General features: G+C 47.6%; 1 protein-coding gene across 2 annotated transcripts in view; it reads left to right on the forward strand.

The window, feature by feature from the left end:
- The window catches only part of LOC137616713 (transmembrane anterior posterior transformation protein 1 homolog), an 83,333-nt gene that overhangs the window by 23,325 nt on the left and 33,986 nt on the right, over positions 1-26,022 (forward strand). For both annotated transcript variants that reach the window (XM_068346715.1, XM_068346716.1), the window contains one exon: positions 24,178-24,308. In XM_068346715.1, the coding sequence (XP_068202816.1) occupies positions 24,178-24,308 (131 nt within the window). The remainder of the gene's footprint in view (positions 1-24,177; positions 24,309-26,022) is intronic.

Raw genomic sequence — 26,022 nt, forward strand, 5'->3', positions numbered from 1 at the left:
GAGGTTGAGGTTCCTCAAGCTACCTCCATGCGTGAGCTGCCGCGTTGGGAGTTGCCAGATACCAGCGCTGTGCAGCAACCTCCACTTTCTTTGAGGCAGGAGCCTCTTACCACGCAGCAACCTCCTCAACAATGGGGACAGGAACCTTATGCTTTACAACCTCCTCTACCCTTGAGGCAGGAGTATCTTGCATTACCTCCATCCTCGAGGCAGCAACCTCTTGAGGTACGACAACCTCTACCATCCTTGAAGCAGCCACCTCAACTCTCGCAGCAGCCACCTCCACTTTCCTCGAGGCGAGAACCTCAACTCTCGAGGCAAGCACCTCAAGAACCTCAACTCGTGAGGCAAGAGCCTCTCTCTGCGCAGCCACCTCAACCCTTGAAGCAAGCGCAACTCTTGAGGCAGGAACCTCATGCTATGAGTCAGCCACCTCAACGCATGCATCTGCCACTTTCTCCTCAGCTTGAGCCTCTTCCCATTCAACTTGAACCGCAGTCTATGCAGCATGAGCCTCATGCTTTACTACAGTCGCCTCTCACCACGCTTGCTCCTCAGACCTCCGCAGAACCTCCTTCATCCCAGCCTCAGGACTTTGTCATTACCAGCCCTCATCCTCTTCAACAAAGACTTGAGGATGAATCCGCAAGTGCGCATGCACCCGCTCTTCAGGATTCAGCCATTCAGCAGACCGCTTTAACTTTACCTCTCGCTTCTCAACCCTCAGGTGATGAGGTTTCTGAGGATGAAGCTGCTCACCTGGATGATCCTTCATCTGACGTGGAGGAACCCAAGTCATTGCCACCCTCCATCGACTTTCGCAAGGTTCTGGCTCTGTTCAGAGAACTTTACCCGGATCACTTTGTGTCTGCTACCCCTCGCTCTCCTCCATCCGAGTTCTCTCTAGGCATGCAACCTGTTAAGTCTGCCTACACTAAGCTCGTCTTCGCTAGATCTTCAAAGAGAGCTTTGAGAATGTTAGGGGATTGGTTGCAGTCCAAGCAGCAACTGGGAAAGACGTCTTTTATGTTTCCACCTCCTAAGCTGACGTCTAAGGCGGGCGTCTGGTATGCCACAGGAGAGGAACCAGGCTTGGGGGTCCCTGCCTCTGCCCAGGCTGACTTCTCAAGTTTGGTTGACTCTCCACGAAGGTCAGCTATGAGACGCTCTAAGGTCTGCTGGACCTTTTCTGACCTGGACCACTTCTTGAAGGGAGTCTTTCGCGCCTTTGAAATTTTTAATTTTCTCGATTGGTGCCTGGGGGCCTTGAGCAAGAAGACTGCCCCATCTGACAGAGACTCGGCCATGTTGATCATGTCCTGTATGGACAAAGCAATTCGCGATGGTTCCGGCGAACTTGCCTCTATGTTTGTATCGGGAGTCCTCAAGAAAAGGGAACAGCTTTGCTCCTTCCTTTCCACTGGTATCACCTCTTGCCAAAGGGCGCAGTTACTTTTTGCTCCTCTTTCTAAGTTCCTGTTTCCTGAGGATCTTATCAAGGAATTGTCTGCGGCTCTCATTCAGAAGGACACGCATGATCTTGTGGCCTCTTCAGCACGGAAGGCTAAGATTGCTCCTTCAGTTCCTAGAACTTACCGCACCCCAGTGGCTGATACTCCTGCTACTAGATTTATTCTGCCCTTTCGTGGCAGAGCCCCCAGCCGAGGAGGTACCCGTCCAGACGGTCACAGGGGCAGGTCCAAGAAAGGTATCAAGTCTTCGAAAGGCAAACACTGACTCTCCTCCTCTCCAGACAGCTGTAGGAGCCAGACTCAAGATCTTCTGGCAAGCTTGGGAAAGAAGAGGTGCAGACGCCCAGTCTGTCAAGTGGCTAAGGGAGGGTTACAAGATACCATTCTGCCGCAATCCCCCTCTGACCACTTCTCCCATCAACCTCTCTCCCAACTACAAGGAAAAGGACAAGAGGCTAGCGTTACATCAAGAGGTGTCGCTTCTGTTACAGAAGGAGGCAGTGGTGATAGTCCGGGATCATCAATCCCCGGGCTTCTACAACCGTCTCTTTCTGGTGGCCAAGAAGACAGGAGGTTGGAGACCGGTGCTGGACGTCAGTGCGCTCAATGCTTATGTCACCAAGCAGACGTTCACTATGGAGACGACCAAGTCGGTCCTAGCAGCGGTCAGGCAGGAGGACTGGATGGTCTCGTTGGATCTGAAAGACGCTTACTTTCACGTCCCCATTCATCCAGACTCCCAACCTTTTCTGAGATTCGTTTTTGGAAAGGTTGTGTACCAATTCCAAGCCCTGTGTTTTGGCCTAAGCACGGCACCTATGGTGTTCACGCGACTGATGAGGAATCTGGCGAAATTCCTCCACTTGGCGGACATCAGAGCCTCCCTTTATTTAGACGACTGGCTGTTAAGAGCCCCCACAAGTCGTCGCTGTCTGGAGAGTCTCAATTGGACTTTGGACTTGACCAAGGAACTGGGTCTTTTGGTCAACTTAGAAAAGTCCCAGCTTATTCCTTCCCAAACCATTGTTTACCTGGGAATGGAGATTCGGAGTCAAGCTTTTCGGGCTTTTCCGTCGGCCCCAAGAATCAACCAAGCCCTAGAGTGCATTCTGAGCATGCTGAAGAGGAACAGATGCTCGGTGAGACAGTGGATGAGTCTAACAGGGACCCTGTCATCGTTAGCACTGTTCACCGAGTTAGGGAGACTCCACCTCCGCCCCCTTCAATTCCATCTAGCAGCTCACTGGGACAAGGATTTGACGCTCGAAGCGGTCTCTATTCCTGTTACCAAAGAGATGAAGACTACTCTCATGTGGTGGAAGAGCAACATCCTTCTCAAGGAGGGTCTCTCGTTAGCTGTTCAGACCCCCAATCTTCATCTCTATTCGGACGCATCAGACTCGGGCTGGGGCGCGACCTTGGACGGACAGGAATGCTCGGGGACATGGAACAAGGAACAGGAAACGCTTCACATCAATTGCAAGGAGTTGTTGGCAGTACATCTGGCCTTAATGAACTTCAAGTCCCTCCTGCTAAACAAGGTGGTGGAGGTGAACTCCGACAACACCACAGCCTTGGCATACATCTCCAAGCAGGGAGGGACTCATTCGAAGAAGCTATACGAGATCGCAAGGGACCTCCTCATTTGGTCAAGAAGTCTAAACCTCAAGCTGGTAACGAGATTCATTCAGGGCAATATGAACGTCTCGGCAGATCGCCTCAGCAGGAAGGGTCAGGTCATCCCCACAGAATGGACCCTTCACAAGGACGTGTGCAACAGACTTTGGACCTTGTGGGGTCAGCCAACGATAGATCTGTTCGCCACCTCCATGACCAAGAGGCTCCCATTGTACTGTTCCCCAATTCCAGACCCGGCAGCAGTTCACGTGGATGCTTTTCTGCTGGATTGGTCCCATCTCGATCTTTATGCATTCCCGCCGTTCAAGATCATCAACAGAGTCATCCAGAAGTTCGTCTCCCACGAAGGGACACGGCTGACGTTGGTTGCTCCCCTTTGGCCTGCAAGAGAATGGTTCACAGAGGTACTGCAATGGCTGGTCGACGTTCCCAGGACTCTCCCTCTAAGAGTGGACCTTCTACGTCAACCTCACGTAAAGAAGGTACACCCAAGCCTCCACGCTCTTCGTCTGACTGCCTTCAGACTATCGAAAGACTCTCTAGAGCTAGAGGCTTTTCGAAGGAGGCAGCCAGAGCAAGGAGGATTTCCACTCGTAGAGTCTATCAATCCAAGTGGGAAGTCTTCCGAAGCTGGTGCAGAGCCAATGCAGTTTCCTCTACCAATACCTCTGTAACCCAAGTTGCTGACTTCCTGTTACATCTTAGGAATGTTAGATCTCTTTCGGCTCCTACGATCAAAGGGTACAGAAGTATGTTGGCATCAGTTTTCCGCCACAGAGGCTTGGATCTTTCTTCCAACAAGGATCTACAGGACATCCTTAAGTCTTTCGAGACCTCTAAAGAACGTCGCTTGTCCACTCCAGGCTGGAATCTAGACGTAGTCTTAAGGTTCCTGATGTCTCCTAGATTTGAACCTCTCCAGTCAGCCTCTTTCAAAGACCTTACTCTCAAAACTCTTTTCCTCGTCTGCCTTGCAACAGCCAAAAGAGTTAGTGAGGTTCACGCCTTCAGCAGGAACATAGGATTCACATCCGAAACAGCAACATGTTCCTTACAGCTCGGGTTTTTGGCAAAAAATGAACTTCCTTCACGTCCTTGGCCTAGATCGTTCGAAATTCCTAGCCTCTCCAACATGGTGGGTAACGAGCTAGAGAGAGTTCTTTGCCCTGTCAGAGCTCTAAAGTATTATCTTAAAAGGTCAAAACCTATACGAGGACAATCAGAAGCCTTATGGTGTGCCATCAAGAAACCTTCGATGCCTATGTCCAAAAACGCAGTTTCGTATTACATAAGGCTTCTGATTAGAGAAGCTCATTCTCACATGAAGGATGAAGACCTCGCTTTGCTGAAGGTAAGGACCCACAAAGTGAGAGCTGTAGCTACTTCGATGGCCTTCAAACAGAACCGTTCTCTGCAGAGTATTATGGATGCAACCTATTGGAGGAGCAAGTCAGTGTTTGCATCATTTTATCTCAAAGATGTCCAGTCTCTTTACGAGAACTGCTACACCCTGGGACCATTCGTAGCAGCGAGTGCAGTAGTAGGTGAGGGCTCAGCCACTACATTCCCTTAATCCCATAACCTTTTTTAACCTTTCTCTTGAATGCTTTTATTGTTGTTTTTGGGTTGTTACGGTAGGCTAAGAAGCCTTCCGCATCCTAGTTGATTTGGCGGGTGGTCAATTCGTTCTTGAGAAGCGCCTAGGTTAGAGGTTGTGTAGAGGTCCTTTAGTATGGGTTGCAGCCCTTGATACTTCAGCACCTTAGAGTTGTTCAGCCTCCTAAGAGGAACGCTGCGCTCAGTAAGGAAGACGAACTTATTAAAGGCAGAGTAATGGTTCAAGTCGACTTCCTCACCAGGTACTTATAATTTCATCGTTATTTTGAATAACTGATAATATGAAATACGGGATACTTAGCTTCTTGATATACATGTACACTGGTTTTCACCCACCTCCCTGGGTGTGAATCAGCTACATGATTATCGGGTAAGATTAATATTGAAAAATGTTATTTTCATTAGTAAAATAAATTTTTGAATATACTTACCCGATAATCATGATTTAATTGACCCACCCTTCCTCCCCATAGAGAACCAGTGGACCGAGGAAAAATTGAGGTGGTGTCAACAAGAAGTACTGCAGTACCTGGCCACAGGTGGCGCTGGTGAGTACACCCCCCTCTTGTATAGCGATCGCTGGCGTATCCCTTCCGTAGAATTCTGTCGGGCAACGGAGTTGACAGCTACATGATTATCGGGTAAGTATATTCAAAAATTTATTTTACTAATGAAAATAACATGTTGAGTGTAGTTGGAAAAGTGTATGGTAGAGTATTGATTAATAGGATTAAGGATAAAACAGAGAATGCAATCTTGGAAGTACAGGGTGGTTTTAGAAGAGGTAGGGGTTGTATGAATCAGATTTTTATAGTTAGGCAGATATGCGAGAAATATTTAGCAAAAGGTAAGGAGGTGTATGTTACGTTTATGGATCTGGAGAAAGCATATGATAGAGTTGATAGGGAAGCAATGTGGAATGTGATGAGGTTATATGGAGTTGGTGGAAGGTTGTTGCAAGCAGTGAAAAGTTTCTACAAAGGTAGTAAAGCATGTGTTAGAATAGGAAATGAAGTGAGTGATTGGTTTCCGGTGAGAGTGGGGCTGAGACAGGGATGTGTGATGTCGCCGTGGTTGTTTAACTTGTATGTTGATGGAGTGGTGAGAGAGGTGAATGCTCGAGTGCTTGGACGAGGATTAAAACTGGTAGGCGAGAATGACCATGAATGGGAGGTAAATCGGTTGTTGTTTGCGGATGATACTGTACTGGTAGCAGACACAGAAGAGAAGCTTGACCGACTAGTGACAGAATTTGGAAAGGTGTGTGAGAGAAGGAAGTTGAGAGTTAATGTGGGTAAGAGTAAGGTTATGAGATGTACGAGAAGGGAAGGTGGTGCAAGGTTGAATGTCATGTTGAATGGAGAGTTACTTGAGGAGGTGGATCAGTTTAAGTACTTGGGGTCTATTGTTGCAGCAAATGGTGGAGTGGAAGCAGATGTACGTCAGAGAGTGAATGAAAGTTGCAAAGTGTTGGGGGCAGTTAAGGGAGTAGTAAAAAACAGAGGGTTGGGCATGAATGTAAAGAGAGTTCTATATGAGAAAGTGATAGTACCAACTGTGATGTATGGATCGGAGTTGTGGGGAATGAAAGTGATGGAGAGACAGAAATTGAATGTGTTTGAGATGAAGTGTCTAAGGAGTATGGCTGGTGTATCTCGAGTAGATAGGGTTAGGAACGAAGTGGTGAGGGAGAGAACGGGTGTAAGAAATGAGTTAGCGGCTAGAGTGGATATGAATGTGTTGAGGTGGTTTGGCCATGTTGAGAGAATGGAAAATGGTTGTCTGCTAAAGAAGGTGATGAATGCAAGAGTTGATGGGAGAAGTACAAGAGGAAGGCCAAGGTTTGGGTGGATGGATGGTGTGAAGAAAGCTCTGGGTGATAGGAGGATAGATGTGAGAGAGGCAAGAGAGCGTGCTAGAAATAGGAATGAATGGCGAGCGATTGTGACGCAGTTCCAGTAGGCCCTGCTGCTTCCTCCGGTGCCTTAGATGACCGCGGAGGTAGCAGCAGTAGGGGAGTCAGCATTATGAAGCTTCATCTGTGGTGGAAATGTGGGAGGTTGGGCTGTGGCACCCTAGCAGTACCAGCTGAACTCGGTTGAGTCCCTGATTAGGCTGAAGGAACATAAAGAGTAGAGGTCCCCTTTTTGTTTTGTTTCATTGATGGTGTCGGTTACCCCCCAAAATTGGGGGCAGTGCCTTGGTATATGGATGGATGGGTGTCTCCCTTGACACTTCTCATGTGTGTATGTCCAGGACCTGAAAGGCGGGCTTGCGCCACCTTCATGTCCTCGGTTGAGACTGACTCCTTGTGCCCAACCTGCAGAGGGCATCAATGAGTATAGGGAGTGGTCTGCTTCCCAGTGGGAGAGGGTTAGGCGTACGCGTAAGAAGTCTAAGAGAAACCCTTTACCTTTGGGGTCTTCCTCGAAGGCAAAGAGACCTCAGACTTCTTCTTTCTCCCCCCCCCCACCTAGTCCCGAAGCTGCTCCTCTGTCCAACTCTTACAAAGGCTGGTTGAGTAGGAGCATGGACTGATTTAGCCCATGGTAACCTCGGGGCAACAGAGGCATTGTTGCTTCCCTTAGTGAAGCACCTTTGCCCCCATCCTCGGGAGAATCATTTTTGCTTTCAGATGTACTGCAGGCTTGGTCGTCATTGGGCGTAGATGGACCTCCTTCCAGGGAAGTCCTTCTTGAGTTCCTTCAATGTGGTGCCCAGATGGATCCTGTTGTCCACTCCTTATCTCACCGCGCTGATCACCTTCACTCTTCCATGCGATGGTTTCCTGCGCGTCGCTCGCCAACTCGTCGATCACCTCATCAATCTCCCACGCGTCACTCGCCATCGCTATGTTTTCAGCGCATCTCTCGTCTTCACGACGCTCTCCAGGGAGTCACTCGTTTTCACTACGCTCTCCAACACGTCACTTGTCTTCACGATGCTTTCCAGTGTGTCACTTTTCTTCATGATGCTCTTCGGTGTGTCACTGACCTTCATGACTCTCTCCAGTGACTGTTCCCATCCCTTCTTTTCCACAGTTCCAAGTTCCAAGGCAGCCCCGTGCAAGGAAGTGCTCTACACCTACTGGTCTCCTTAAGGAAATCCTGGACATATCTACTGTTGGCGAACAACCTTCTTGGTTCGATATCTTGATCAAGGCATTAAAGTTGGCAATTGAGCCTCAACCAGCTCAGATTCCTCCTAGACAGAGGCCTGTGGATGCTTCTACTCTGGTCATCCCACTGGAAAGGCCTGCTTCCTCCTCTTCTTCTGTTTTGCCGTCTGACTATAGGACGAGACCACCTTCTGCTGGGAATCCTGTTCCACTGATGCCCCTCTCTCCCTTTGGCAGACTGAGAGTTGGCACTAGGGGTGCCCAAGTCCTCGGACTTTAATACTATCTAGCCGACACCTGTCATTACGGCAAAGCAGAGGAGGAGGATGCCGAAACAGATTGCTCCACACGCAGACCTTCTTCATCCTCGAGTGAGTAGGGAACTAGGTTCTCTTAGAAAGATCTCGCTGGTATCGTACTTCAGGCTTTCTCCTATCGAGGTAGCTCCTCCCGAACTACGATCTCCTATCAGACCACCCCCGGAGGAGATTGAGCCTCAGGCAAGTGAGGTTCAGGCCCCTACGGGGTGACAGGCACCCTTCAGACTTTCCTTACTGCAGGAGTATTTGCTGTCCCGTTGGTAGCCTAAGGATACGAAGACGGTCCCCAAGAATTCGAAAGTACGAGAGGCCTTCATACAAGTCAAACAAGCGAAGACCAGAGGTTCTCCTTTGGTGAGTTCCTCCCATAACGTCCATTTACTGCTCATTACTTGCATGATGTAACCCACAAGAATTTGGATACATTTACTCTGGGACCTGTGGTGGCTGCTCAACAAGTGGTTTAGCTACATCAGCTCCCTTGCAGGATTGGTAGCAGATGGTCAAGGGTGGATTATACCCAGTATCAATCTGGGATGACTGAACAGAATGACTGGTCCTTTTCTTCCTTCATCTTCCTCTCTCTTGGGGCACAGCATTCGGATGACTGTAGGCTGGCTTACATCTGACTGTGGGTAAGAACCATTTTTACTTGTGTGGCCTAAAATATTGCATATATTTTATGTCCCCAATATCCCTGCGAGGGGGAGTTGGCCTTTTTATTATTATTATTATTATTACTTGCTAAGCTACAACCCTAGTTGGAAAAGCAGGATGCTATAAGCCCAGGGGCTCCAACAGGGAAAATAGCCCAGTGAGGAAAGGAAACAAGGAAAAATAAAATATTTTGAGAACAGTAATATTAAAATTAATATTTCCTATATGAACCATAAAAACTTTAACAAAACAAGAGGAAGACAAATAAGATAGAATAGTGTGTCCGAGTGTACCCTCAAGCAAAAGAACTCTAACCAGGACAGTGGAAGACCATGGTACAGAGACTATGGCACTACCTAAGACTGGAGAACAATGATTTGATTTTGGAGTGTCCTTCTAAAAGAGCTGCTTACCATTGCTAAAGAGTCTCTTCTACCCTTACCAAGAAAAAAGTGGCCACTGAACAATTACAGTGCAGTAGTTAACCCCTTTTGTGAAGAAGAATTGTTTGGTAATCTCAGTGTTGTCAGGTGTATGAGGACAAAGGAGAATATGTAAAGAATAAGCCAGACTATCCAGTGTATGTGTAGGCAAAAGGAAAATGAACCGTAACCAGAGAGAAGGATCCAATGTAGTACTATCTGGCCAGTCAAAGGACCCCATAACACCAGCGGTTGTCCAGGTTTAAGCTTGAAAGTGGTTAATATTACTCTTAACTCTTACCTAGCCAAGTCACAGTGCTTGTTTTCATTCATTCACCAGGATTTCCTCAGGCTGTCAAACTCTCCAGCTTTACCAGACTGAGAGTTTATGAAGTGTCAGGTTACCTCTCTCATGCTTTTTTTTGAGTTCATAAGCTGTATGCCAGGTCAAGTTTTTCAGCCAGTTGGAATTTGAACTTCTACCCTCCTAAGGGTGAGTCTCCATAATAAAGAGCAAAGGTTTTGTGTTCATGTAGGAACAAATGACAAATTTGGAAGTACAGTGAACCCTCGCTACTTCGCGGTTCGACCATCGCGGATTCACCACTTCGCGGATTTTTTTCATAACCCATATATATATACATATTGGTAATAACAAAATCAACATACTGTACTGAATAATCAATATAATCGATGCAAAAACTAACCTATACACAGATGTGTACAGTAAATGCGTTTGTTTCTTCATTATGATCAGAGAAACGTAAACAAAACATTGGTTGCCATTTTTTATCGTGCTTTTTGGCGTGTTTAGGAAACGCATGATATAAAATCGCCTTTAATATTTGTGCCTGTTTTAGTTTAGGGTACTGTAGTACATGCATTAAGTGTTCTGTACATTAAAGGGTAGTTTTCAATATTAAACTTAGCCGGTGATTATATAAGCTGCAGCTCTGCTGCTCGACAGAAAACTCTACGTTCAAAATCCGCCAGCGATCGCTATGCAGGTAGGGGGTGTACATCAACAGCGCCATCTGTCGGGCAGGTACTCAGTACTCAATGTAAACACAGAACTCAATTTTCTCTCTGTCGTGCTACCGGCAAGACCTACTAAATTCGCTGTTGCTAACTGGATTGGTTTTCACATCTTTTTGGTGAAGTACACATTTCTAGTTTTGAGCTTTCGCTTTGCAGGCTTTATCTTCAATACATCCTTGCATTCTTTTGTTGATATCGGATTATTTGTTGATGACTTTGGATAGTTTTTTAATTCCCCTTTGACTAATTCAAAATGGCTGACCCTTCTCAAGTCCCTAAATTCAGGAAGTGTAATGCTAGGGACTGTTCAAGGCGTCTTCCGAAGGCCTCTATCGATCCTCACACCGTTTGTTCCAATTGTCGGGATAAAACCTGCCAATTGGAAGATCGATGTGAGGAATGCGTTGGGCTTTCGGAATTCGATTTTATCGAATTCCTTAAATATACACGTAGGCTAGAGAGAGATAGAGTCAGGAGAAGTTCGTCTCGCTCCGTTGAATTTTCCTATCCTCATGCCCCACAACCTATTCCTACCCCTGTAGTGGTTGCTCCTGATCCCCCTTCTAGCACTCAAGAACCTTCGATGGCAGATATGATGCGTGCCATCCAAGCTCTGGGTGAGAGAGTCGAGTCCTTGGCTAGTGACCGCAACCAGCTCATGGCAGACGTCAAGAAGCTGAAGTGTAAGAGTGCAGTGGGTAGTGATAAAGTGAGTGATAGTGTTGTGGATAGTGTTGCGCTTGAGGGTTCGTCTGTTCGTGCCTGTCGTCCTCCCAGTCCGGGACCTCTTGCAAGCTCCCAAGCCCAGGGGAGAAGCAATGTCGTACGACCAAAGGGTTCGAGAGGCTTTAATCAGCGAACAGACGTTCCCTCCGTGGTTTCAGGCGTATCTACCCAAGATCGCCCCACCCACACAAAGACGAGAGAGCCCATTTATTCCTCGTCTGCGGAAGAGGTTTCTCGTAAGAAACCATGGACCAAGGTCTCGCGGCCTCTTAAGCGCAAGTCGGTCCCTTCCGCGCAAGTCCAACGGCCCAGTTGTAGCCACTGGGTCAGTTCGGACTCGCTGCAGTCTTCCGACGACTGCTCACCTCCTAAGAGAGGCAAAGCGGTACCGCATCAGGCAGTCACACCGTCTGTTGCCGCACCTGCTCCTGTAGACCCTAAGTGGTCTTTGCTGCAGACCATGCAGTCTCGGTTAACGTCATTGATGCAGGACTTTCGTGCGGAGAAGGTTGACGCTGCACCAACCTCTAGCCTACAACCACCCACGGGTGTGTGTCCTGTGGACGCTGAGGCGACCTTCGGCCGCACTCCAGCTGAGAGAGTCCCGCCACCCATGCGCTGCCAGCCGCATGTTGACGTTCAGCGACGCACGGAACCTTCCGTTGACGTTCGCGAGGTACAACAACAGTCTAAGTTGTTTTGTTTTGACGTGGTGCGTCAACCTCCGCAACCCATTGTGGTTACCTCTGCTCGCCCACATCAGACTAAACAGTCTGGAGTAGACGCTATGCGTCCCCGCGCTGCTATGGTTGTTGCCAGTTCACAGACTGGGCAACAGTTCCATGACGTTGCGTCCGGTTCAGTCACGCGTGCACCCGTGCTGCCGGACTCAGCTGACCAGCCGATTCCTACTCCTTTGCCGCTGCCTCCTCAATTCTCAGATGATGGACTCTCTGATGATGACGACGCGGCACACATTGATGACCCACATACGGACCTTGACGAACCCAAGACCACGCAACCCTCTTTGGACTTTAGAAAAGTTCTTGCTCTGTTCAAAGAGATGTATCCGGACCAGTTTGTGTCTGCGGCCCCACGCTCCCCTCCATCAGAGTTTGCTTCAGGTACGCAGTCATCCGCGCCTGCCTTTACGAAACTCGTCCTCGCCCGCTCGTCCAAGAGAGCTTTACGAGTTTTAGGAGACTGGATGCAGTCCAAAAAGGACCTAGGGAAGACAGCGTTTTCTTTTCCCCCTGCGAGACTCTCTTCCAGATCGAGCGTCTGGTATGCCACGGGAGAAGTTCTCGGCTTGGGAGTTCCTGCCTCTGCCCAGGGCGACTTCTCAAGCCTGGTAGACTCTCCCCGCAGGCTAGCCATGAGACGCTCTAAGATATGCTGGTCTCCTACGGACTTAGACCATCTTTTGAAAGGAGTGTTTAGAGCCTTCGAGGTCTTTAATTTTTTGGACTGGTGTCTGGGAGCTTTGAGCAGGAAGATCTCCTCGTCTGACAAGGAATCTTCCTTGCTCATAATGTCCTGCATGGACAAGGCCATACGAGACGGATCTAGTGAACTTGCGGCTTCGTTCGTATCCGGGGTCCTCAAGAAACGGGAGAACCTTTGCTCTTTCCTGTCAGCTGGAGTAACACCATGTCAGATCTGAACTCCTTTTTGCTCCCCTCTCAAAGTGCCTTTTTCCAGAGGACTTGATTAAGGAGATTGCTGCCTCTTTGATTCAGAAGGACACCCATGACCTGGTTGCGTCCTCTGCCCGCAAAGCCACCCCTTTGCCTTCCGTGTCAAGACCCAGGATGGACACTCCAGCGTCCAGATTCATTCCGCCCTTTCGTGGCAGAGCCTCCAGCAGAGGAGGTGCTCGTGCCGAAGGGAGACGTGGGAAGAAGAAAGGTACCAAGTCCTTTAAAGGCAGAGTCTGACTGCCTCCTTCTTCAGACAGCAGTGGGAGCCAGACTCAAGAACTTCTGGCAGACCTGGGAGGCAAGAGGCGCAGATGCACAATCTGTGAAGCTGCTCAGAGAAGGGTACAAGATCCCGTTTGTTCGCAAACCCCCTCTAGCAACGTGTCCCATCGATCTCTCTCCCAGGTACAGAGAGGAAGACAAGAGACGAGCTTTGAAGCAGGAGGTGTCTCTCTTACTAGAAAAGGGAGCGTTAGTCAAAGTCCGGGACCATCAATCCCCGGGCTTCTACAACCGTCTCTTCTTAGTGGTAAAGAAGACAGGAGGGTGGAGGCCGTTGCTAGACGTCAGTGCGCTGAATGTCTTTGTCACAAAGCAGACGTTCGCCATGGAGACCACAAAGTCTGTTCTAGCAGCGGTCAGAAAGGAAGACTGGATGGTCTCTTTAGACCTAAGGGACGCATACTTTCACGTCCCCATCCACCCAGACTCCCAACCTTTTCTGAGATTTGTTTACGAAAAGGTTGTCTACCAATCTCAAGCCCTGTGCTTTGGCCTAAGCACAGCTCCTCTTGTGTTTACGAGGCTGATGAGGAATATAGCCAAATTCCTTCATTTAGCGGACATCAGAGCTTCCCTCTATTTGGACGACTGGCTTCTAAGAGCCTCTTCCAGTCGTCGCTGTCTGGAGAATCTAAAGTGGACTCTAGATCTGATCAAGGAATTGGGTCTCCTGGTCAATATAGAAAAGTCTCAACTGGTCCCATCCCAAACTATTGTGTATTTAGGGATGGAGATTCACAGTCAAGCTTTTCGGGCTTTTCCGTCGGCCCCCAGAACAAGTCAAGCCCAGGTATGCATCCAGAACATGCTGAAGAAGGAACGATGTTCAGTCAGACAGTGGATGAGTCTGATAGGGACGCTATCATCCCTGGAACAGTTCGTTTCGTTAGGGAGACTACACCTCCGTCCCCTTCAATTTCACCTAGCTGTTTACTGGAAAAAGGACAGGACGCTAGAAGCGGTCTCGATCCCCATTTCCGAGAAGATGAAGTCGTCCCTGACTTGGTGGAAGGACAGTATCAGCCTCAGAGAGGGTCTGCCCCTGGCTGTTCAGACCCCCAACCACGTTCTCTTCTCGGACGCATCGGACACGGGCTGGGGTGCGACATTAGACGGTCGGGAATGCTCGGGAACTTGGAACTCGCATCAAAGAACGTTACATATCAACTGCAAGGAGCTACTGGCAGTTCATCTGGCCTTGAAAAGCTTCAAGTCCCTCCTTCAAGGCAAAGTGGTGGAGGTGAACTCGGACAACACCACGGCTTTGGCGTACATCTCCAAGCAAGGAGGGACCCATTCTATGACGTTGTACGAGATCGCAAGGGACCTCCTCACCTGGTCAAAAGATCTAAACCTTTCTCTAGTAACGAGGTTCATCCAAGGCAACTTGAATGTCATGGCAGATTGCCTCAGTCGGAAGGGACAAATCATTCCAACAGAATGGACCCTACACAAGGATGTGTGCAAGAGACTGTGGGCCACATGGGGCCAGCCTACCATAGATCTCTTCGCAACCTCGATGACCAAGAGGCTCCCAATATATTGCTCACCAATCCCGGACCCAGCAGCAGTTCATATAGATGCCTTTCTACTGGATTGGTCACATCTAGACCTTTATGCATTCCCCCCGTTCAAGATTGTCAACAAGGTACTGCAGAAGTTCGCCTCTCACGAAGGGACAAGGTTGACGTTAGTTGCTCCCCTCTGGCCCGCGAGAGAATGGTTCACCGAGGTACTTCAATGGCTAGTGGACGTTCCCAGAACTCTTCCTCTAAGGGTGGACCTTCTACGTCAGCCACACGTAAAGAAGGTACACCAAGGCCTCCACGCTCTTCGTCTGACTGCCTTCAGACTATCGAAAGACTCTCTAGAGCTAGAGGCTTTTCGAAGGAGGCAGCCAGGGCGATTGCTAGAGCAAGGAGGACATCCACTCTTAGAGTCTACCAGTCGAAGTGGGAAGTCTTCCGAAACTGGTGCAAGTCAGTATCAGTATCCTCAACCAGTACCTCTGTAACCCAAATAGCTGACTTCCTATTATACCTGAGGAAAGAAAGATCTCTTTCAGCTCCCACTATCAAAGGTTTCAGAAGCATGTTGGCATCAGTCTTCCGTCACAGAGGCTTAGATCTTTCCAACAACAAAGATCTACAGGACCTCCTTAAGTCTTTTGAGACCACGAAGGAGCGTCGTTTGGCTACACCTGGTTGGAATTTAGACGTGGTACTAAGATTCCTTATGTCAGAAAGGTTCGAGCCACTACAATCAGCCTCCTTTAAAGATCTCACTTTAAAGACTCTTTTCCTGGTTTGCTTGGCCACAGCTAAAAGAGTCAGTGAGATTCACGCCTTCAGCAGGAACATCGGATTTTCATCTGAAACGGCTACATGTTCTTTACAGCTTGGTTTTCTAGCCAAAAACGAGCTACCTTCTCGTCCTTGGCCGAAATCATTCGATATTCCAAGCCTTTCAAATATGGTTGGAAATGAACTAGAAAGAGTCTTATGCCCTGTTAGAGCTCTTAAGTTCTATTTAAGACGAACTAAACCTTTACGAGGACAGTCAGAAGCTTTATGGTGTTCTATTAAGAAACCTTCTTTGCCTATGTCAAAGAATGCCTTATCTTATTATATCAGACTGTTGATGCGAGAAGCTCATTCCCATCTGAGTGAGGAAGACCAAGCTTTGCTGAAGGTAAGGACACATGAAGTCAGAGCTGTCGCAACTTCAGTGGCCTTTAAACAAAATAGATCTCTGCAGAGTATAATGGACGCAACCTATTGGAGAAGCAAGTCAGTGTTCGCGTCTTTTTATCTTAAAGATGTCCAGTCTCTTTATGAGAACTGCTACACCCTGGGACCATTCGTAGCAGCGAGTGCAGTAGTGGGTGAGGGCTCAACCACTACATTCCCCTAATTCCATAACCTTTTTAATCTTTCTCTTGAAATGTTTTTTATTATTGTTTTTGGGTTGTCCGGAAGGCTAAGAAGCCTTTCGCATCCTGGTTGATTTGGCGGGTGGTCAAATTCTTTCTTGAGAAGCGCCTAGATTAGAGGTTTTGATGAGGTCCTGTAGTATGGGTTGCAACCCTTGATACTTCAGCTCCTAGGGGTCGCTCAGCATCCTAAGAGGATCGCGAGGCTCCGTAAGGAAGACGTACTTAAAAAGGCAGAGTAATTGTTCAAGTCGACTTCCTTACCAGGTACTTATTTATTTTATGTTTGTTATTTTGAATAACTGCTAAAATGAAATAAAAAATCCTTAGCTCATAATAATGTAAACAATTATTGCTGGTCTCTACCCACCCCCCTGGGTGTGAATCAGCTTATATAATCACCGGCTAATTTTCAATATTAATCTTACCCGATAATCATGTAGCTGTCAACTCCGTTGCCCGACAGAATTCTACGGAAGGGATACGCCAGCGATCACTATACAAGAAGGGGGTGTACTCACCAGCGCCACCTGTGGCCAGGTACTGCAGTACTTCTTGTTGACACCACATCAATTTTTCCTCTGGCGTGCTTCCGGCAAGACCTACATGGATACGCTTATAATTTTGGAGTCTTGTTCACGGTTTTTGGTGAAGTATTGCTCTAAGATTTCAGCTTTCGCTATACAGGAAACTTGTCTCTTAGCTTAGATAGCTTTTAGATTGATTTGATTAATGGTTAACGATATTTTGCTTTAATTGGAATCCCCCCTTGACTGTTCTTTGATTCAAGATGTCCGACCTTTCTCAAGCTCCTCCCCAAAGACGATGTAGGACTTGTATTAGGCGTATTCCGAAGGCCTCGGTTGATCCTCACACCGTTTGTTCCGACTGTAGGGGAAAATCCTGTCAGTTGGAAGATCGATGTGAGGAATGCGCCGGACTTTCGGAACTTGATTTTGTTCGATTCCTCAAGTATACCACTAAGTTAGAGAGAGAGAGAGTTAGGAGGAGTTCGGCTCGCTCTTCGCTTTATTCCTCACCCCATGATCCTCAACCTTTTCCTCCCCCTGTAGTGGCTACCCCCGATCCTACTATTTGTGCTCAGCCTGATATGTCTGATGTTTTACGTGCCATTCAGGCTTTAGGTGATAAAGTGGAGTCGGTAGTGAGTGACCACAAGTTCCTCTTGGCAGACGTCAAGGAACTTAAAGTGAAAAGTGCAGTGGGAAGTGGTAGTGCCAGTGCTGTGCCGAGTACTAGTGTCAGTGTCAGTGTTGTGCGTGAGGGTACTTCTGTGCGTGCCAGTCGTCCTCCCAGTCCGGGACCTCTTGCAAGCTCCCAAGCCCAGGGGAGAAGCAATGTCGAAGGGCAAAAGGGTTCGGCAGGCCTTGATCGGCGCACAGCAGTATCCTCGGTGGTTGCGGGCGTATCTTACAGAGATCGTCACTTCCACTCTCAGACGATTGAGCCCTTATTTCCCTCGTCTGCAGAAGAATTTTCGGGGAGAAAACGCTGGACTCAGGTCTCAAGACCTCTTAAGCGTAAAGTCCAGACCGCACGAGTTCTACAGCCCGGATGTAGTCATTGGGCTAGCTCTGACTCGCCGCAGTCATCAGGTGACTGCACGCCTCCTAAGAGAGGTAAGGCGATGCCTCAACAGACCTCAACTTCTGTTAAGGCTCTGCCTCAACAGACCTCAACGTCTGTTGATCCCAAGATGGCTTTGCTGCAGTCTATGCAGTCGCAGCTTGCGGTATTGATGCGTGAGTTTCAGGCAGAGAAGGTTACTCCTCCTCCTGCGAGCGCTCCTCCTCCTCTACGCAGTCCAGTCTGCCAGACGTACGAAGTTGAGGTTCCTCAAGCTACCTCCATGCGTGAGCTACCGCGTTGGGAGTTGCCAGATACCAGCGTTGTGCAGCAACCTCCACCTTCGTTGAGGCAGGAACCTCTTACCACGCGGCAACCTCCTCAACAATGGGGACAGGAGTCTTATGCCTTACAACCTCCTCTACCTTTGAGGCAAGAGTTTCTTGCAGTAAGACCATCCTTGAGGCAGCAACCTCTTGAGGTACGACAACCTCTGCCATCCTTGAGGCAGCCACCTCAGCTCTCGCAGCTGATACCTCCACTTTCCTCGAGGCGAGAACCTCAACTCTCGAGGCAAGCACCTCAAGAACCTCAACTCGTGAGACAGGAGCCTCTTTCTGCGCAGCCGCCACCTCAACTCTCGCAGCACCCACCTCAAGAACCTCAACTCGTGAGACAGGAACCTCTTACTGCGCAGCCACCTCAACCCTTGAAGCAAGCGCAACTCTTGAGACATGAACCTCATGCAATGAGTCAGCCACCTCAACGCATGCATCTACCTCTTTCTCCTCAGCTTGAGCAGTCTTTGCAGCTTGAACCTCAGGTTTTACTACAGTCGCCTCTCACCACGCTTGCTCCCCAGACTCCCGCAGAGCCTCCTTCTTCCCAGCCTCATGACTTTGTCATTACCAGCCCTCATCCCCTTCAACAGAGACTTGAGGATGAATCCGCAAGTGTATATTCACCCGCTTGTCAGGATTCTGCCGTTCAGCATACCGCTGTAACTTTACCTCTCGCTTCTCAACCCTCAGGTGATGAGGTTTCTGAGGAGGAAGCTGCGCACCTGGATGATCCCTCTTCTGACGTGGAGGAACCCAAGTCGTTACCACCCTCCATTGACTTTCGCAAGGTCCTGGCTCTTTTCAGAGAAGTTTACCCGGATCACTTTGTTTCTGCTACCCCTCGCTCTCCTCCATCAGAGTTTTCTCTAGGCATGCAACCTGTTAAGTCTGCCTACACTAACCTCGTCTTCGCTAGATCTTCTAAGAGAGCTTTGAGAATGTTAGGGGATTGGTTGCAGTCCAAGCAGCAACTAGGGAAGACGTCATTCATGTTTCCACCTACTAAGCTGACTTCTAAGGCGGGCGTATGGTATGCCACAGGAGAGGAACCAGGCTTGGGAATCCCTGCCTCTGCCCAGGCTGACTTCTCAAGTTTGGTTGACTCTCCACGAAGGTCGGCTATGAGGCGCTCTAAGGTCTGCTGGACCTTTTCTGACTTAGACCACTTCTTAAAGGGAGTCTTTCGCGCCTTTGAGATTTTTAATTTTCTCGACTGGTGCCTGGGGGCCTTGAGCAAGAAGACTGCCCCATCTGACAAGGACTCGGCCATGCTTATAATGTCCTGTATGGATAAAGCAATTCGCGATGGTTCCGGCGAACTTGCCTCCATGTTTTTTTCGGGAGTACTCAAGAAAAGGGAACAACTTTGCACCTTCCTTTCCACTGGTATCACCTCTTGTCAAAGGTCTCAGTTACTTTTTGCTCCGCTTTCTAAGTTCCTGTTTCCTGAGGACCTTATCAAGGAATTGTCTGCGGCTCTTATTCAGAAGGACACTCATGACCTTGTGGCCTCTTCAGTACGTAAGGCTAAGGTTGCTCCTTCGGTTCCTAGAACTTACCGCACCCCAGTGGCCGATACTCCTGCTACAAGATTTATTCCGCCCTTTCGTGGCAGAGCCCCCAGCCGAGGAAGTACCCGTCCAGACGGTTTCAGGGGCAGGTCCAAGAAAGGTCCCAAGCCTTCGAAAGGCAAACATTGACTCTCCTCCTCTCCAGACAGCAGTAGGAGCCAGACTCAAGATCTTCTGGCAAGCTTGGGAAAGAAGAGGTGCAGACGCCCAGTCTGTCAAGTGGCTAAGGGAGGGTTACAGGATACCATTCTGCCGCAATCCCCCTCTGACCACTTCTCCCATCAACCTCTCTCCCAACTACAAGGAAAAGGACAAGAGGCTAGCGTTACACCAAGAGGTGTCGCTCCTGTTACAGAAGGAGGCAGTGGTGATAGTCCGGGACCATCAATCCCCGGGCTTCTACAACCGTCTCTTTCTGGTGGCCAAGAAGACAGGAGGTTGGAGACCGGTGCTGGACGTCAGTGCGCTCAATGCTTATGTCACCAAGCAGACGTTCACTATGGAGACGACGAAGTCGGTCCTAGCAGCGGTCAGGCAGGAGGACTGGATGGTCTCGTTGGATCTGAAAGACGCTTACTTTCACGTTCCTATTCATCCAGACTCCCAACCTTTCCTGAGATTCGTTTTTGGAAAGGTTGTGTACCAATTCCAAGCCCTGTGTTTTGGCCTAAGCACGGCGCCTATGGTGTTTACGCGACTGATGAGGAATATTGCGAAATTCCTCCACTTGGCGGACATCAGAGCCTCCCTTTATTTAGACGACTGGCTGTTAAGAGCCCCCACAAGTCGTCGCTGTCTGGAGAGTCTCAACTGGACTTTGGACTTGATCAAGGAACTGGGTCTTTTGGTCAACTTAGAAAAGTCCCAGCTTATTCCTTCCCAAACCATCGTTTACCTGGGAAAGGAGATTCGGAGTCAAGCTTTTCGGGCTTTTCCGTCGGCCCCAAGAATCAGCCAAGCCCTAGAGTGCATTCTGAGCATGCTGAAGAGGAACAGATGCTCGGTGAGACAGTGGATGAGTCTAACAGGGACCCTGTCATCGTTAGCCCTGTTCACCGAGTTAGGGAGACTCAACCTCCGCCCCCTTCAATTCCATCTAGCAGCTCACTGGGACAAGAATATGACGCTCGAAGCGGTCTCTATTCCTGTTACCAAAGAGATGAAGACTACTCTCATGTGGTGGAAGACCAACATCCTTCTCAAGGAGGGTCTATCGTTAGCGGTTCAGACCCCCAATCTTCATCTCTATTCGGACGCATCAGACTCGGGCTGGGGCGCGACCTTGGACGGACAGGAATGCTCGGGAACATGGAACAAGGAACAGGAAACGCTTCACATCAACTGCAAGGAGTTGCTGGCAGTTCATCTGGCTTTAATGAACTTCAAGTCCCTCCTGCTAAACAAGGTGGTGGAGGTGAACTCCGACAACACCACAGGCTTGGCATACATCTCCAAGCAGGGAGGGACCCATTCGAGGAAGCTGTACGAGATAGCAAGGGACCTCCTCATTTGGTCAAGAAGTCTAAACCTCTCACTGGTAACGAGGTTCATTCAGGGCAATATGAACGTCTCGGCAGATCGCCTCAGCAGGAAAGATCAAGTCATCCCCACGGAATGGACCCTTCACAAGAGCGTGTGCAACAGACTTTGGACCTTGTGGGGTCAGCCAACGATAGATCTGTTCGCCACCTCCATGACCAAGAGGCTCCCTTTGTACTGTTCCCCAGTTCCAGACCCAGCAGCAGTTCACGTGGATGCTTTTCTGCTGGATTGGTCCCATCTCGAGCTATATGCATTCCCGCCGTTCAAGATCATCAACAGAGTCATTCAGAAGTTCGTCTCTCACGAAGGGACACGGCTGACGCTGGTTGCTCCCCTTTGGCCTGCAAGAGAATGGTTCACAGAGGTACTACAATGGCTGGTCGACGTTCCCAGGACTCTCCCTCTAAGAGTGGACCTTCTACGTCAGCCTCACGTAAAGAAGGTACATCCAAACCTCCACGCTCTTCGTCTGACTGCCTTCAGACTGTCGAAAGACTCGCTAGAGCTAGAGGCTTTTCGAAGGAGGCAGCCAGAGCGATTGCCAGAGCAAGGAGGATATCCACTCGTAGAGTCTATCAATCCAAGTGGGAAGTCTTCCGAAGCTGGTGCAGAGCCAATGCAGTTTCCTCTACCAATACCTCTGTAACCCAAGTTGCTGACTTCCTGTTACATCTTAGGAATGTTAGATCTCTTTCGGCTCCTACGATCAAAGGGTACAGAAGTATGTTGGCTTCAGTTCTCCGCCACAGAGGTTTGGATCTTTCCTCCAACAAGGATCTACAAGACATCCTTAAATCTTTCGAGACTTCTAAAGAACGTCGATTGTCCACTCCAGGCTGGAATCTAGACGTAGTCTTAAGGTTCCTTATGTCTCCTAAGTTTGAACCTCTCCAGTCAGCTTCTTTCAAAGACCTTACTCTCAAAACTCTTTTCCTCGTCTGCCTTGCAACAGCCAAAAGAGTTAGTGAGGTTCACGCCTTCAGCAGGAACATAGGATTCACATCCGAAACAGCAACATGTTCCTTACAGCTCGGATTTTTAGCAAAAAATGAACTTCCTTCACGTCCTTGGCCTAGATCGTTCGAAATTCCTAGCCTTTCCAACATGGTGGGTAACGAGCTAGAGAGAGTTCTTTGCCCTGTCAGAGCTCTAAAATACTATCTTAAAAGGTCAAAACCTATACGAGGACAATCAGAGGCCTTATGGTGTGCCATCAAGAAACCTTCGATGCCTATGTCCAAAAACGCAGTTTCATATTATATAAGGCTTCTGATTAGAGAAGCTCATTCTCACATGAAGGATGAAGACCTTGCTTTGCTGAAGGTAAGGACCCACGAAGTGAGAGCTGTAGCCACTTCGATGGCCTTTAAACAGAACCGTTCTCTGCAGAGTATTATGGATGCAACTTTTTGGAGGAGCAAGTCAGTGTTTGCATCATTTTATCTCAAAGATGTCCAGTCTCTTTACGAGAACTACTACACCCTGGGACCATTCGTAGCAGCGAGTGCAGTAGTAGGTGAGGGCTCAGCCACTACATTCCCTTAATCCCATAACCTTTTTTAACCTTTCTCTTGAATGCTTTTATTGTTGTTTTTTGGGTTGTTACGGTAGGCTAGAAGCCTTCCGCATCCTAATTGATTTGGCGGGTGGTCAATTCGTTCTTGAGAAGCGCCTAGGTTAGAGGTTGTGTAGAGGTCCTTTAGTATGGGTTGCAGCCCTTTATACTTCAGCACCTTAGGGTTGTTCAGCCTCCTAAGAGGAACGCTGCGCTCAGTAAGGAAGACGAACTTATTAAAGGCAGAGTAATGGTTCAAGTCGACTTCCTTACCAGGTACTTATAATTTCATTGTTATTTTGAATAACTGATAATATGAAATACGGGATACTTAGCTTCTTGATATACATGTACACTGGTTTTCACCCACCTCCCTGGGTGTGAATCAGCTACATGATTATCGGGTAAGATTAATATTGAAAAATGTTATTTTCATTAGTAAAATAAATTTTTGAATATACTTACCCGATAATCATGATTTAATTGACCCACCCTTCCTCCCCATAGAGAACCAGTGGACCGAGGAAAAATTGAGGTGGTGTCAACAAGAAGTACTGCAGTACCTGGCCACAGGTGGTGCTGGTGAGTACACCCCCTTCTTGTATAGTGATCGCTGGCGTATCCCTTCCGTAGAATTCTGTCGGGCAACGGAGTTGACAGCTACATGATTATCGGGTAAGTATATTCAAAAATTTATTCTACTAATGAAAATAACATGTTTAATATTGAAAAATGTTATTTTTATAATAAAATAAATTTTTGAATATACTTACCCGGTGATTATATATTAAAGGACCCTCCCTTCCTCCCCAATAGAGACCCAGTGGACCGAGGAGAAAATTGAGTTCTGTGTTTACATTGAGTACTGAGTACCTGCCCGACAGATGGCGCTGTTGATGTACACCCCCTACCTGCATAGCGATCGCTGGCGGATTTTGAACGTAGAGTTTTCTGTCGAGCAGCAGAGCTGCAGCTTATATAATCACCGGGTAAGTATATTCAAAAATTTATTTTATTATAAAAATAACATTTTGTTAACAGTACTACATACAAGGGAAGGTTTTAAAAGTCTGAATATACATGTTAAATAAATAGGTAAATATGGTGTCACTACTTCGCGGATTTTCACCTATCGCGGCCGGGTCTGGAACCTATCTACCGCGATAAACGAGGGTTCACTCGTATTTTTCCTAACTATGAACCTGAGCTCTCTACTCATGCTTGTCCCACCATCACATATCCCCAAATGAAGTCCTGCCTGCAATCAAAAGTGAGGGATCTCACTGGGTGAGTGTGTGAACGGGATGGCCCACCTACCCTCCCGCTACCCCCACCAATTAGCAGAGGGTTGTAACACCTGGCGTTAAAGTTATGGCTAGATTCCAGCTATGCTGAAAACATGTATCCATAGTAAAGTGCTCAGGTTTGCATACTGTTAGGGAAAATACCAATTACTTCCAAATTTGTAATTTTTGTACTCTATGCGAGCAATATTTAGTTGCACTTAGTATATGTTTGTTTTAGCACTTAATGATTACACATGATCTGTGCTAAACTGTATATTTGCTGTACGTTAATGTCCATTGGGTGCTTTCATCTTATGCATAAAATGAATAAAGGTCTTCACTATGCTTAGATTTTTTTCCTTTTCTTTTGCAGATTGAAAAATTTGTTGCTTATGGGTTCTTCCAGTGTGCAGATTCTTTCTTTTTCGTCTTCACGTTTCTTCCCGTTAGATTTACTCTTGCTATTTGGTCACTGCTTAATAGGCCAGTCAGGAAGTTCTTCGGGTAAGCATGATGAAACGGTGATAACCTATTTTTCTGTAATACTGTTACTGTATATTCTTTAGATATAGCTGAAGAGTAAATTCTTATTGGTATTTGGAAGGTGTTACTTATTATTTTCATAAGAACTAAACCTATTGCCTGATGATTTTTGCTTTGTGTGTTCCTATGGTGTAAATTTGATATTTACACCACTCCCTAATTACAGACTATTCATCCATCTATTCCGATGTGTATACAAACCTTTCGTCCCAAGAAATAGGAAATGTCTTCAGCTTAGTTGGAATGGCTCTTGAATTCGTCAACGAAGTACGGTAATCAATGACATGTGGACCTTGTGTCAGGTCTTTGACAAACTTAGGAGGATTTGGTCAGTATCGATTGACTTGTTCACCACCCCCTTGGACCATGTGTAAGGTCTTTAACAAACTTAGGAGGATTTGGTCAGTATCGATTGACTTGTTCACCACCCCCTTGGACCTTGTGTCAGGTCTTTGACAAACTTAGGAGGATTTGGTCAGTATCGATTGTCTTGTTCACCACCCCCTTGAACTTTCGATGTCAGGTTTTCTTCTCTCCATTCCAGGATCCCCAGAGTGCCAGGACCGATGCTCTTTTGCAAGATTGGGAAGGTCTCCTCCTAATGCTTTTCCTCCATTTTCTCTGGGGAGGGCTGTCCTTTAACAAGGCGAGGGTGACCAGAAAGCTGACTTTCACCCTTATCGCCCCGTTCATTGCTTCAGAGGAAGTAGTTTCCCAAACATTTGGATAAAGGCAACCTTGCTACCTCATATTCTGTGCCCCCATTGGCAACACTGCTGGCTGAACCAGCTGTCATTTACTTTGACAGTCAATTGTAACCTAAGAGATGTGGGGAAGGATGGACACATTAAGAGGAGGTGAAGTGAATACTTTGAACAACTATTGAATACTGAAACTGAGAGAGAGGAGCTGGGAGAAGCACATGATGGTGGTGTGGAATACAGAAATGAAGCGGGCATTGAGTAAAAGGAAAAATGGTAAAGCACCAGGTTCATCAGAGTTTCAAATTGAAATGGTCAAAATACTAGCTACAGATGGGGAAGAATGGTTGCTGGATTTATTAAGAGTCATATGGGAAGAGAAAATAATGCCTAAAGACTGGGAGAAGTCTAATGGTATCGGTATCTATATTTAAGCGTGAAGGTGATATCATGGAATGTGGTAACTACAAGGGAATTAAATGAACAGAGCATGGTTTGAAAGTTTTTGAGAGGGTACTGGATGAAAGATTGAGAGAGATTGCAAAGATTGGGAAACAGCAGTATGGATTCATGAGACGAAGGACAGTGAATGCTCTCTTTATAGTATGGCAGCTACAGCAAAAGAGGCTAGATGGAAACCAGAAGCTCTTCTGTGCTTTTGTAGATCTAGAGAAGGCTTATGATAGAATACCAAGAGAAGTGATGTTTTGGTACTTCATGAAGGAAGTCCCAAAGAAGTTAGTTAGAATGGTAGAGATGATGTACAAAAGAACAAGGACAAAAATAATTACAGCTGTTGGAGAACAGAAACCTTTGAACTTAGTGTTGGATTACACCAGGGGTCAGCATTAAGCCAATTTTATATTTGTGGTGGTCTTGGATATGTTAAGTGAAAAGATCAGAAATGAAGTGATGGGAGCTGCCATATGCAGATGAATTGATGATTACTGTACTGCTGAAAATGAGAGACTTAC

Source organism: Palaemon carinicauda, chromosome 22, assembly GCF_036898095.1.
Source record: "Palaemon carinicauda isolate YSFRI2023 chromosome 22, ASM3689809v2, whole genome shotgun sequence".
In the NCBI taxonomy this organism is placed as follows: domain Eukaryota; kingdom Metazoa; phylum Arthropoda; class Malacostraca; order Decapoda; family Palaemonidae; genus Palaemon; species Palaemon carinicauda.